Source organism: Dermacentor andersoni, chromosome 8 (assembly GCF_023375885.2).
Source record: "Dermacentor andersoni chromosome 8, qqDerAnde1_hic_scaffold, whole genome shotgun sequence".
NCBI classification, from domain to species: Eukaryota; Metazoa; Arthropoda; class Arachnida; order Ixodida; family Ixodidae; genus Dermacentor; species Dermacentor andersoni.
In genome coordinates this window covers 138045971-138060484 of record NC_092821.1, presented here as the reverse complement: position 1 = coordinate 138060484, position 14514 = coordinate 138045971, and the positions used below count along the sequence as shown (strand labels likewise).

At 47.4% G+C, this 14514-nt stretch overlaps 1 protein-coding gene across 1 annotated transcript; it reads right to left on the bottom strand.

The window, feature by feature from the left end:
* Positions 1-2313: 2313 nt before the first annotated feature.
* LOC129383408 (uncharacterized) lies at positions 2314-7108 on the bottom strand. Its single transcript, XM_055067973.2, has 4 exons — positions 7002-7108; positions 6271-6415; positions 3178-4031; positions 2314-2410 (listed from the first exon to the last, which is right to left on the bottom strand). Coding segments are annotated over exons 1-4 (1107 nt in total). The 3' UTR covers positions 2314-2409.
* Between the last annotated feature and the right edge of the window lie 7406 nt (positions 7109-14514).

The following is a 14514-nucleotide window of genomic DNA, read 5'->3' as shown; positions in this document are numbered from 1 at the left end:
TCATCACTGCGCCAGCGTCACAGTCGTCGTCATGACTTCGTGCTCATGGGCGGCCTTGGCCAACTAGTGCCATAGCGAGGTGGGATGACATCGGAGTGCGTGTCATATAGCCCCATCAACAAAAGTCGCAGAGCCATCACCACACGTTTTAAATAAGCGGCACCCTCTACGACATGGTATGGGAATGTCAACAAAACCCATCGACACTGCCCATCACCGGACCAACCGTCGACCAGTGGGAGGCCCAGCTGACACGCTCTAGCCCTGAAGACCAGCATCGCCTGGTGAGCAGGGCTAAGCTATCGGCTCAGGCCCACGGCATCCTGGACTAGGGACGCCGCCCACCTCGGACGATTTTACCATCGGCTCATTTCTACTAATAAAGTTTATTCCTCCTCCCTTCAGGAATATGGTCTGTCGCTGCATTGCTCCATTCCTACTCGCATTACCGTCGACAATCGTCGTGACACGACTTCTGCCGTAATTTTGTGGCTTTGTTTAGGTTGGGGAGGTTGAAGGATGTAGCGCCATTGAGCGCCCCATTGAGCTTTTTATAAGACTTGCGCGATTTGCAACCGCGGTAGGAAACCTGTAGCTCTCCAGAGACATGGCAGTGCCCGTGCAACATGAATAATAAATGCTCAACCTCTCACGTGTAGCCCTGGCCGGAAGAAGAGCCACTTTTACTGAATATTAGTGATGCAATACCTATGCTCACTCTATGCTATCTCATAGCCATTGCATCCAGGCTCACGCAACTCCTCATTTCAATCCCGATCCATAAATGTTCCCTAGAGGACTCTCTCGTTCGTCTTGCTATATTTCTGCTCTTTTAACTTTTTTTGCTGCTCAAGTACATTTGAATTCCCTCAGATGCTATCAGCAGGTAACTGGTGTGATATGTGACCAACGTCCTTTATATATATATATATATATATATATATATATATATATATAATGTAAACTCCAGGTTCTAATGGAACCGGACGAATGCGTTCTAATTTGGCGTATCCTGGAAACTTCTATATACGCTGAAAAAAAAAGTTAATCAAAAGAAATGCGCTGGGTGACAGTCACGTCCCAGAATTAAAAGCCTTAATCTAGAACTTCGAACGCATGAAGCATTTATGGCAGTAGGAATAAAAACTTTTACACAATTTCAAAACATCGCTTTGCCAGTAAACAAAACTCTGCAAGTATTAATATGAAGTCCGGACTTCTGTATAGCATGAACGGAATTCTGGTTCACGCGAGAGACTACAAGGACTGTAGCATGCTATCTACCAATAAATATTTCTCTTTGTAGCAAAACGTGTTTAAAATGGACCCATCCTGAGCTAATAAAAGAGAAATAGGCCCAAATAATTCCTAATGTGAATATCATTCTTAGCACAGTCAAACCAGCTTTCTAAAACGTGGGCAGGTCCCATGGGTAGTGCCGTCTAAAATATCAGGTCGATCCCGACGGTAGTTCAATCTCATAAATGTGGGCCCTTCACGTGGGCATGTTCCACTGGGCATGTGTCACTCTTAAATGATCATCTTTGGCGTCAACCCGGGTTTGCGGTGTTGCGGACACTGAGAATAGTGTCCTTGCGTATGTGCCGCTATTCAGCCTCTGTAAGGCCAACTTGGGTGTGTGTGCCTCTGCATCCACTGGTCATGTGCTACTTGGTAAGCACAGCTAGGTATGTGCCGTTCTTCAGCCTCTTTGACTAGGTGTGCGCAGACTTCACCAGAGGGTGTGCGCTGACGACACCAGAAGGCGCTGATTGTCCAGAAGGAAATGCAGCGAGGAGCCAGGCACGGCCTCATGAACGGCTCGCTTTGGGCTATTCGCATGCTTGGATAATCGCCGTAGATGAGTTTTGCTAGAATGTTTGTATTTTGCGGAAGCGTTTATGAGCGCATGCACTTTTTAAATGTTTTCTAAGCACCCCGTTGTCTAGACACGCAGGCTTCGGGGGCAGAAATCCACGTTAGGAGCATTTGTTTCATTTATGCAACACGTGAGGGGCTTCAGATAGGCTGCAGCTGAGATACCAGTTTGAGGAAGTAAGACCATCATTTTTCGGCAGCCACAGACGCTCAAAACTTTTCAGAGCTTTCTAACCAAAAGTATTGAATGAAAGGAGTCAAGTTTGATGATACAGATCTCATTTTTTTATTTAATTTACATGTTAAGCGCCACAAATCTCAGCAACGAAACGTCGCTCGCGCTGCAAAGCGCGATCTTGAATTTTGTCGCGGCGGTTCCACTTTCCGATGCATGCTCCTCGACACTGGTTCCGCTTGAATTGACGAAGTCCCAAAAGAAATTCTAACTTCATGATGGATCTGTACTCATGCACGGCGTTGATTTCCAGACAATGTGGCGCACATTCCACAAAGATCCCGGTTCAGTTGTGCTCTGCAAAGAAATAAACGCACCGTTTAATTGCATAACCAACACATTAGCGCCGCAGGCGTGCTAAAGAGACAAACGGAAACGTCGTCTGCACTTGAGTACTAATCAGCGTATTTTATTGTCCTGTAGCTGACGTAGATTTTAAGGAGGCTCGCTGATAACTTACTCCCTAGCATCTTTTACAGAACCTTTTAACACAATGTTCATGTTGTAAGCTCGTTATAAAATAAAGAACGAATGTCTGTTTCACGAAGTTGTAGAAGGAGTAAATCTTCATACTATTCACGAACCCATTGCATAAACTTGCTTTAAAAAAGGCAAATCTTCAATGTTGAAAGGGGTGACGTCCATGTTCTTCCCCAATCTGCCCTGTAGTGAAGTCTATCAAGTTTGCGATGAAGAAAACTGGGCTAATTGAGTACAAATCAAGAGTATCCTAACCCTCCATGGTGCAAGTTCATCGCCCACCGCGCAGAGAAGTTCTGCTTGCAAATTCCCTAGTAACTTGGTAATGAAGAAAGGGCTAATTCTTTCAGTAATAGACTGATAATTCACCAAAACATGAAAACATCTGCAGTACATGGTTACTTCTGGAGAACCAACCTCAGAGATGTATCGCGACCACCTAATGATCATCAAAGTTACAGAAAAATAAAACTCCAGAATTGCGCATCGGGTCCATAATTTTTGACGGCTGTTTTGCTCTCTAGTCGCCGCGAGACTTCATAGACCGTGAAATCACTGCTTCTCATCGGCTGCACACTGCTTACCACCACTTTGATGCGTAGCTATAGCTGACGCCATGCTTTCCGAGGCCGCCACTGTATCCGCCACCGTAGCCGCCGCCGTAGCCACCACCATAGCCGCCGCCATAGCCGCTGCCATAGCCGCCACCGAGACCACCGAAAAGACTGACACCCACAAGGCCACCGTGTCCGCCACCCAGACCACCGCCAAAGCCTGCACCATGACCTGCACCGAAACCAGCACCAAGACCTCCGCCGAGGCCGCCACCAAGACCACCACCAACAACCACGGTCGGAACAGCAACGGCGACAGGACGGGCAATGGCCACTGTGACAGTGGGACGAGCTACTGCGACGGTTGGTACTGCAGCAACGCTAAAACCGGCTCCAGATCCGAGACCGGCTCCCCCAAGTCCGTATCCGGCTCCTCCCGATCCGAGACCGGCTCCTCCGTAGCCGAGGCTGCCAGAGCCGTAACCGAGACCAGCGCCACCGAATCCACCAGCTCCTCCTCCACCGTGCAGGGTGGTCACGGTAGTTGTGCTGGTGCCGTAGGATGTGGTGGAGCGGCCAGGTGCGGCGACAGTGGGCCTGGCCGCAACAACGGGAGTAGCGACAGCAACCGGAACAGCCGCCACAGTGAGGCCAGCGCCCCCGGCGCCACCACCGAGACCACCGCCATAGCCGGCACCAAACCCGCCGCCGCTACCACCTGCGCCGAAGCCGCCGCCATGGCCACCGCTGAGGCCACCGCCAACACCAGCTCCAAGGCCGCCACCGTAGCCTGCACCGAAGCCACTGCCGTAGCCACCGCCATAGCCTCCGCCAATAAAGCCGGCAGAGGCGACGGAGGCGAGTCCTAGTAGAACGGTTGTGAGCTGCAGGTAAGCAAAAAGAGGCACCTTTTAGGCTGTAGCCTTAATACAGCAGTTAAATTTACATCATCCCACTCAGTGTTCACTCTCTTTCACTTTTCCTCAATTTATTCTCCATTTTCCTTAACCCCCGTGTAGGGTAGCAAACCGTATGCTCGTCTGGTTGACCTCCCTGCCTTTCCTCTTCTTGATTTCTCTCTCTCTCTCTCAAACACAGATTGCAATCAACGTCGACTAAGGGTCGCCGCCCGGCGTCATCCGTTCGAAAGGTTTCATTTGGCATTGCACTCTTAGTGTAGTTTAGTAATTTCGCAATTCAGATAATAATTAGTGCAAGTTTAACGTAGTGTACAAGTATTGGGGTAATTATTTTGTGTTTCAGAAGACGGAAGTAATACAATATATGTGAGTTATAGAGTCTAAAGGACAGTATAGCTTCGAAGGACGGCACAATGTCGTGATCAGGGTTAATTATTTGAACGTACTCTGAATTCGTAGTACGCAAGCGTTTTTACATTCCAGTTTCGTTGTAACGCGGCCGCCGCCTTGAACTTGCGAATGTCGGGCTGAATTCACAGACGTTTTCGCTCGTGAGGACCATTTGCCGTTACCCGGCCGCCTTCGGTAATATTATGTTCAACCTCACGATTGGCCGGCATCTATTCCTCTGAACAGTTCTAGCGTAAGGACTCAGAGAGCATGTGCACTCGTTCTCAGCAGCAAATTATCATAGCACTGAGCCGGGCCGGTTTAGCATGAGCTAAAATTATCTATTCATACGTGGGTGTACGAAAGATGCCAGGTTGAGCTACCGGTTCTAATAACTTGAACCTCGTTATAACGAAGACGCATATAACCGTAAAAATTGCTTTGTTATACTGAAAATTCGGTATAATCATATATGTTACAATGTAATAATCGGGATACAATTTTATTTACTTCCTTATATCGGATATATATTATAAAAATATTTACGTTACACTGTAAAAGTGGCTACACATTTTTATTCGTTCTGTGTGATAATTTGTTATATATGTATTCGTTATATCGAGGTTTAATATGCAATTTGCGCATTCCAGGTCGATTGTGAGGAAACTTCTCCCTTGCAGGACGTTTACTAACCCTTCCTCTCACTGCTCTGTTCTTGAAGCGATTTTAATCTCTTAATGTACCCCCTCGTGGTCCCATGCGTTGCCTATTTGCATATCCTTTCATTCTGCCAGTACTAGCAGAGGGGGGATCGTATGGGGGATCATAGAGCCAAAGCGGACGCCAGTATTCCAGTTCATAATAATATGAAGAAACTGAGTTGGGCAGACGACGTAACGCGTAGGGCGGATGATCGACGATATGCTGGAGTAACGGAACTTGTGAAATAGAGTGGGAAACATAGTTTCAAATGACAGAGGAATATGTGACGGAGTTAAATTACGAAATCTGTTGACGTATGGTAGGGTCAGCTATCTGACGCAAGACATGGGCAGTTCGAGATCATCGCGAGAAGCCTTCGTCCTGCAGTGGATGTAAGTTATCTTGATGCTGATTATTTATACTCGAACTCACAGCATACCTTCCGGATGTTGCTGTCAATCACAAAGCTGTGTTGTACCCAAGCGCCCTGTGCATGGAGGTCTCCTGGGCACAAAATCCAGCCGCTCTCCACCCAGTTTGTAACAGGGCATAAACCTTTTCAATGGTTATAACAGCCCGACGTAGATAGCCTGTCCAGTTAGTGTAACTGCTGCAAAAGCTGACGTCACAAAAACTGGTTAAGCGACATGCCACTCAATATGATGACCAAGAACGGCGTTTGAATAGCACGTGTCTCGCGCGAAATCGGGGCACGCCGTACGATTGCAATGACAGAAAAGTGTAATCGGGGGTGACACAGCGTACTTGGATGCACGAGGCAAGCTAATGAATGCAGGCATAACATTACTGAACTCGAAGAAGGATAAGAATAACTAAACAGATTTGGGAGACTTCTTCATCCAGTGGAAGAAAAAGGTAACGTATAAAAGGAACGCGCTAATTATGCGACATTTTTGACGCAATAATGACTGTTTACTATTCATACCCAAATTAGCAAAGGTTCCGTATATGCTTCTTATTCCTTTTCTATAAGAATAGGGCGAAATGGCAGTGAAACATCTAGCAAAATATCTGAAGTTTTAGTAGAGCTCGTCTTATCATCGTTCACATGACGATCATACTAAGTCCACATGGTTATTGTTATACTTACAGCGGCGTTCATAGTGACAGCGTCGTTACTCAGTTGTGACTGGTACGAGTATCCAAGAGACCAGGTCGATGAGAGGACAGGTCTCTCGATGGGCGTCGCGCAGCTTATATACTCGCGCCGGATGCAAGCGAGCCAGTGACAGCCCCTTCAAATGCAAATGTTGAAAAGGGGGCAAGATGACGCGACCATTGGCAGCGATGGACGCCGTTTTGAATGCGACGCTCCACAGCGGAGGAGGACGCAAGTTTGAACGGTGCGAGGAGAGAGGGCCGTGCCTTCCACGGCCACGGCACACAAGCACGATACGCGGGAATCCCCTCGCTAAAGGGTCCTAGCTTATAGCGTGCGTCTCCTTCTCCTCCTCCTCGTCGTTAGAACGGACTTGAGCGTCAACGGCGTCGTCCGGCACGGAGGACGAAAGAGCGAGAAGCTGGACACCAAGGTTACGACATCCTCTTCGCGTCGCGCCTAACCAAATGTAACGCATCACCGAGGAGGGGAGCGCGTGCAATGGAGGGGAGGTACGGCAGGGTAGGCGCCCCGCCTTCCACTCTCTCGCCGCCTTATCGCTCTCGACGGGATCGTCCGAGAAGGCCAGGAGAGGATAGTTCGTCCGTTCGTCCCGAATCTCGAGCTGCAGCCTTCGAAAGCAGAGAGACCGAGATCTCTGCCACATCATGAGATCGCGCGGGCTGAGAGTGACGGACGAGGCGCGCCGAGCTTGAGCTTACAGGAACGCTGGTTTGCCGGCGGTTGTAGTTAAGATGGCCTCGTCTTGGTCCTGACAACGCTGGTCTTGGATCTTGAGGGTTTGGTCGTGTTCGCTGGGGAAGTGCATCGGACCAGTCACTGCATGCCTAATCAATCCTTCGATAGAAATTAACGATATTCGGGGGGAGGGGGGGGGGTGCTGTGCTGGGGCACGTCGGTGGGACGAAGCGAACACGAGCACCCTCGACTGTCTTTGCTGCTTTGCCTATATGGTCAGCCCTACGGAGAGACAAGCGTCGCCAACCACCGTATTCTCAATGAAGGTGGCTTCCCATCCCTTGATCGCAATCATGCACCGTCGGTTGCGTGAAGTGTCTTGGAGAAGCACTGCGCATATTCGTTTTCGATCTTTCGAGCATGTTGTTTGATGTGAAAGGCGTTATTACTTAAATGTGCACGGCGCTTTACGCAGCTCAACGTCACTCACGGGGCTGTAGAAACTTCCTGCGACAGAGCACAGTGGATCCTCTTGTCATTAGTCTGAACTTCTTCTCTCCGCACTCTACGTATAATCTCTCCCCGTTATCACCAGAATCGTCAAATTTCTTTGTTTGTTCTTTAGAAAAACATGCAGAATTTCGCGCGAATGTCACAGCCATGCGCTTGAAACCTTAAACGTAGCGCAACACAGTCAGCCTTCCGCACTTATCTGCGCGAAATAAAAATAAAGAAATAGCCGAGAACTGAAACAAAGTTCCTCTTCTGCTCAGCAGCTTCGTTTCCTGCAACGGAAAGAGAGCTAGAAAGACAAATAATTTTCACAACACTAAGTGGATTGGGTCGAAACGTAACCACAGTTTTATCCCAATGCCAAAATATAAGTGTCAAATCGGAGCCGAAAACCACGAGGACTATTTCTGCAGTGACTGTGTTACGGTAATTCCCATTTTCAAAATTGAAATGTATGTGACATGTTAAGCAGCTTGTTACCTCTACGGAAAAGCTTCAATAAAAGTAAATGGCAAGGCATTTGAACTAATTCGAAGTGGTCGTCTGTATTCTTGTGCTGTAGTTAAGGCATGCGATTGTTACTTGGCATCTTGGATGTAATTTACTTCGGATATCAAGTGTCCTTTCCCCACTTCACGTGTTACTTCGATGACGCTAAGGCAGGCAACAAGAGGAATTTCTCATACAACTCTTTAACAGCCTAGCCCCCACTTTTACCTCGTGTCTCAAACCCAGTTTACGTACACTGCCTGCTGCTTCTTCCTCAAGACTAATCTATATTTATACAGTTTCAGTTGGTATACTTATTGATTAAACCACGGTTGGATAATCAGCTGTCCTCTCGTGAAATCACGGAGCAGCCAGTAGCAATGAATCTTCATTATTATTACCTTTATTATTACCTAGAAACCACGTTTAGAAGTGAGTGCTAGACTCTAACTGATCTGTTTGTTTGGACTCTAATTTTCCCACACATGCGCGTGTCATCAGCGCAGATTAGGTTAACATTGTCACGTGGAAGCACAGTAGTGAAACTATTCACAGTGTGCATTTACTAGGGTAGTAAGCGCTGGCCAATATGGAAGCCAGCCAGCATCAAGCAAGGTACGCCGTCATCATCATCAGATTCCGCAGTGACCGCTTGTGGGTTTGTCCCACAGAACACAAGGGTCGACGTCATCTTCTTCGAGTAGCACGTAGCAGTACAAATGATACCATTCTGTAAGGGCTGTTTAAGAACGTCAACCGATCGTACTCCATCTGTAAACGGCCCATCCCAGAAATTTCGTTCACTCTTAGACAAATGCACACCCCTTGGGGTGTATATCTGCCACATAACGATAATCGTCATCGGGCTTGCATGCGTTTCCTTTTTTGAAAACGCCGCGCCCGCTACTTTTCGGTCGGGAATGCTATGTCATGCTGATAACGCGCATGCCGTTTGTTACTGGAAAGTACCGGGCTCGCAGCGTTAAAAAAGGAACTGCAGACAAAACAGATGACGTTTATCGTTGTGTGGCAAGATGCGACCCAAAATGTGTAATTTTTGTTTTAGAGTGTAAGTACTGTAAGAATGCCCCAAAATACGATGGCCATAAGAACTGTGCCTCTAGATAAGTTCTGGAGTTTTACGCGCCAAAACAACGATCTGATAATGCGGGACGCCGTAATTCTAAGATTAAATTTTTGTCGTTGGATGTTCTTCCTCGGGCACCCAATGGATCGCACGCGAGCGTTTTTGCATTCTGCAAGGACGAGGATTGAACCCGCGACCTCGAGGCTCAGAAGCACAACGTCATAATAGCCCCTGGGTTGCCGTGGTGCGTATATGTGCCTCTGAGCTGAGGTACTCTGATGTTACCAGTTTCTCTCTCGGGGGTTCAGATTCAATCCGTCTAGGTGTCCTACACACAGGTGGCACTGTGTTGTGGTGCTGAAAATCCGCGGCCCCAGCAAAAAGCAAGTTTTCAAGGAGCATGCGCTCATGAAATCCACACAATCATCCAATGCAACCTCTATGGAACACGTGACCTCCTGTTCCCTTGCGCTTTGCTCCGCGTGGAGTTTTGAGAGAAAAAGAAAATACGCTTGCTGCAAAAGTCTAGACAAACTTGATCTGGTGTTGCCTGCTTTTTTTTTAATTCTCAGCGTCCTGCTTCTGCGTTACCATGCGTAACAAACGAACTTGTTTTCCGTCAATAATAAGCGGCAAATAAGTAATTCTGTCCGGCGCGCCGTATTTGTCTTATTTAGTTATCATGCCTTTTAAAACTTGGTGTTCAACAAGTAAAGCAAGAAGAAACCAATAAAGATGCATATAGTCCTTATCTTACAAGCAAAGTGGCTAAAAGTAGGTCAAGGCAATCATAACGGCATTTCGAATGAACTGGCTAGCGGCTACCGACTTCCGGTAGATCGTTCTACTCGTGGGCGGTGTCAGCCAGAGGCATTCCTCAGCGAGAGCCGTTTAAAGGAGCGCGGCTAAATATGCGTGACTCGGGAATGACTGTTCAATTCATTCTATTTTTTTTTTGTCGGTTTGTTCGTTTCCCTCTCGCTTCTTTCTTCTGTATTGCATGCGAAACACTGCAGTCGGGCAGTCCAAGGACCTTCGCATGAGATCACGAAATACAAACATCGTATATTTGGGTGCGCCAAAGGGGTGAGTCAGTAAATGCAGTGGCCCTGAGTGTTCTAAGAGTTGTGTCACCTTTGTGGCACCGACTCTCCGATGCAAGCGTTGGTTCATGCTGCAGAAGCGGGGCTTGCGTTTTGCGAGACGGCGTGTGAAATTCTGCATGCGTGTTCTCTGCACGCATGCAACGCAAATAAGAAGTAAACCACAATTTCAACCGCACTGCGTATACCGTGTTTGTCTCGCTGACTCCGTGCTTGGCAGCGAATCTTATGAGGCTCGTCTCAGCCAAACGGTGACAAAAAGACGGCTGCGTGCTCCAATGAAATAAAAAAAAGGAATTGTGACTTGCTAATCCTACCGTCACACTTTCATCCGGTCGGCATCGCGGGAAGGCCGGCCAGAGGTGCGCCGTAAACCGTACACCCTTAAAAGCGTTTTTGTTCATAACCCTTAAAGGCGTATGGGTGTGAGTTATAGACTAATTTGCGCCCTTAAAAACCCGCAAAAGTGTAAGTTGACAATGAGAACGGGTGTGGACGAGGAAGCAGCCTGTTTTAGTTGTGTTTTTGTGGTTCGCTTACACCACCTGTATCCCTCGCCGCTATGGACCGAATTGGTGATAGGGCTGTGCCTATCTGTCAAGATGCACGCGGCAAATGCAACTCATTTCAAATAAAGTATGAAGTGCTAAGCAGTGCTACCGAGAGTTATATATAATCCATTTATAAAGGAAAACTGAAACGAAAGATGTCGGAGACTTTTAGATCTGGTGCCTGAGTTTATTTTCTTCGTAATGAGCAAAGTTGAAGCACGGACGAAGCGGGTAGCCACTGACACGAGTGCTTGTGTGGCTCAGTCCGCTTTCTTAGTTCGTGTCCTCTGTTGAGCTTGAGTGGTCTTCAATATCTTATCACTGAAGCCGAAACTCTAGGTTTTTTTCACGGGCTTCCTTTTCTTGGTCCAGAGGCGTTGATTAAACGGTACTGTTGCTATCTATGGTTGCAGCTGCCCCTTTGATGTTGTCGAAGGTGACGTGGTAGTTGCTCTTGTTGTCTTCATCGCAGTGGCTGTTGTTTATAATCACAGTGATCATGACGATAACGTTGTCATCGCTGCTCCTGTCGTTGTTGCTGCTGTTTTCGTCGACGCTGTTAGTAAACTGCAAAAAGAAGCCAAATTCTTTATGCTGAATGAACAAGTATCATATGTGTTATCAGAAAACAGGAAAGGTAAGTGAATATGCAAGGATTAGTGATTATAAGTGAAGGAAGAAAATGCGTAAATGATTAGACAGAATTACGAGAATTATGAGCTTACGCAGAATAACAGAGTATTACGAGCTGCACCGGCAGTGTGCATCATCCCCCCCCTCTCTTTATCTCCCTTTCTGGGGCTTTTTTTATCGCTGCAATCTGCTGCTGCGCAGCTTACTTTTCCCCAAGACCTGATGAAAACTAAGTCGTTTATTTATTATATTTTTTTTTTGCAACGAACTCCTTGGTTTAAACAACCTTAAAACTATGGGGCCCCTATTGCGAATTCTGAAATGTGAGAGGCATGGGACTGAAACAGCGCGAAACACTGGATTGCTGTTTCGTGAATCATCGTCTTACGCGAGTAGACCATATGCGACTCGTGCAGAACCATTGAACTGAACCCCATGCATACAGTTCTTAGTGGACGTAACGGCAACGGTGATAAGAAACACGTAGTTTGCTTACCGTGGCAAGTAGGCTGGGCCCTCGAGGTGAGGAGGCTGAAAAAAATGAAGACGAAGTGATAGGAACGCTCAACGATGGTTGAACAAGGGAAGGTTCTGGCTCAAGCCTGCGTTTTGACGAGGCGACCCATCTGTGGGGCTGTGTTGCAAATCTGGCCACCATCGGAGACAGTCTGCGTAGGCAGCTTAAGAGGCAGCTTCGAGCCCAAGTAATGGAACGCGTCTAGAACTGTTTGAAAGACGCAGATAAAGCGCCTTTAGAACGTGTGCGCCACCTAGCGGTGTCAAGAAAAACCTAGGCAAAGTCCACGTAATATCTGTATTCTAACTCTGCGCGTAGGAACCTATGAAAACCCAAACGTAGCGAATGGGAACCTATGAAAACCCATTAAACACATATGAAATCACGAATACGTTGTTTTCGGCGCAGGCGACCACTCCGCCGAGTGTCCGAACGTTCTGCTCACCCGCCGTCTTGTTTTGGCAACAACGTAGCCTACATCGTTTCTGATTTCGTCGCTGTCTTTGCGAAGCTGCCTTCTTTGACGGCTTCGTCGGAATCGCGACGAGCCTTTATGTCACCGCCATCCGCTCAGCTGTCTACTTTGCTGTCTGCGGCGAGTATAAAACCGCAGCCTCTGTCAGTACCAACATTTCGACACGGGCGCTTGTCACTGCCGACACCGACCCTTGCGGCGTACCTTGTTTTGTCACTGCTGATCTCTTCGAGTCTACATGTCCCTGAGAACCACCTGTCTAGTTTACACTGAGAGTGGGGTTTAAGGGACGCACCGGCACACATCACCTAGTAATCATCATCATCACCATCAACATCATCAGCCTGGCCACACCCACTGCAGGGCAAAGGCCTCTCCCATACTTCTTTGGCTACCCCGGTCATCTGCTAATTGTGGCCACGTTGTTCCTGCAAACTTCTTAATCAACTCCGCCAACCTAACTTCCTGCCACCCCCTGCTACGCCATCACCTAGTAATACCATCGAAAACAAAATTTCTTAATGGCCTTCTCCACGCCATTCCCTTCCAGGCTGACTTGGTTCCAAGTTACACAGGAAGTGAGTTGGGCAAGTGCCATCGTGGGGCCAGCCAAGCCTGGGCGTTAGAGACCGTATTGGGGTGAGATCTATCTTTTGCATGTTTGCCCGAATTTCGATTGCGCGTGGTGCAAGTTCTAGCATTTCTTTCTCTATAAATTAGTTTTCTTTTTGTTTGCCTGTAACAGACAAATGTTGGTGACACCATGTAGTGGTAAAGTGGTCGCCATGCTTGCCTGTGGCACTCGAGTTTAAAGCCCGCGTTTGCCACAAGGTTATAATCTGGCTTGGTATCTCTAAATTCTGTAAGTTATGTCATATTATGGTCTGCTTTACGCCCGGCCTAGCTCACATTACCGTAAACTTCCGTGAAGGCGCCCTCGGTACACTAGTGATGTAAGCGATTAATTATTTTATGATGAGATCATACCAAAGTTCATGTCCGCGGTCTTCAGTGAGCCGCTTCCAGGTTATCGTGCAAGCGTTGTCAGAGCGGCCAACCCGATCACTGGGGTGTGCTTCAAATCCATGCATCTTTCGTTTCTTTCTTTTTTTTTTTGTATATAGCGTTAATTTAAATGGGGAGTTGGGCCCCTGTGGGCAGCACTGGCTACTTTTTGCCACCGGGAAAAAAGTAAAGCTCTCAAGCAAGGAAGCCTAACAAAATATAAGGACAGTTGTTCGCGTATGGACGAACCCAACTTCACATAAATACATAACACTATATAAGGAATAACTACGAACAAAAACTTGGAGCCAGCATCCAAGTAAAGCGAAACGCTCGCGGGAATATAAAGATTTCAACACTGTGCTAGCAAGCAAAGCCCCAGGCTAGTACCAACGTTTGGACTATAGGGCAGCTGTCGACCTAGAAATGGGATCTCGCGAAAACAAGTCCCTTTGTGAAAACTTGGGCTCTCGCCTGAGGCATTTTCTTTCGCACGCTGTGGATCACCTAAACGTACATGAAACAATATTCATACATTCGTGAACGCGGACAAGAATTCTTAATGCGAGTCTAAGGTCTTTGTGTTTTTCTAGACGGCGCCCATGCAAAACGCAACTGGTGTGCTCATACCAGAGCGCCCTCTACATAGCGCGCACCGGCGCATTGAGCAACGTTTATGCAGCAGCGGCCCGTGCTCTACAAACGAAGCGTCCACAATGAGGTCCCACGTTGATGTCTGTAACGTTGCATTCAGTATCAATGCCATCGTTACGCGTCGTGTCTCCGAAGCAACGGACAGGCCCGGTGAACCTCCCCAACCGCAAATGGCCATTTGTTCTTTTGCATCATTCTCGTAAAGTCGAAGACAACGCCCAAGTTTTAGCCTTCGTTCGTTCGTGCCTTTCTTATTTCCGACCCGCTTACCTTCTACTTCATCTTTAATATCTGTGTTTCTTATTCTCCCTTTTTTTTCAGTTTTGCGACTCCAATCTCAGAGGGAACGAGATTTCTCAAGTAGCATGACTCCACTTCCGGTTCCCGCTCAACAACTTTGACCTGTCTGAAGAAAAGAAACGTTCTAAAAAAAAGTATCGTCGTCTAATCTTACGTGTCATCGTCTACATACTACAGTTCTTCAGCGATAAAACTTTACTACGGCATCC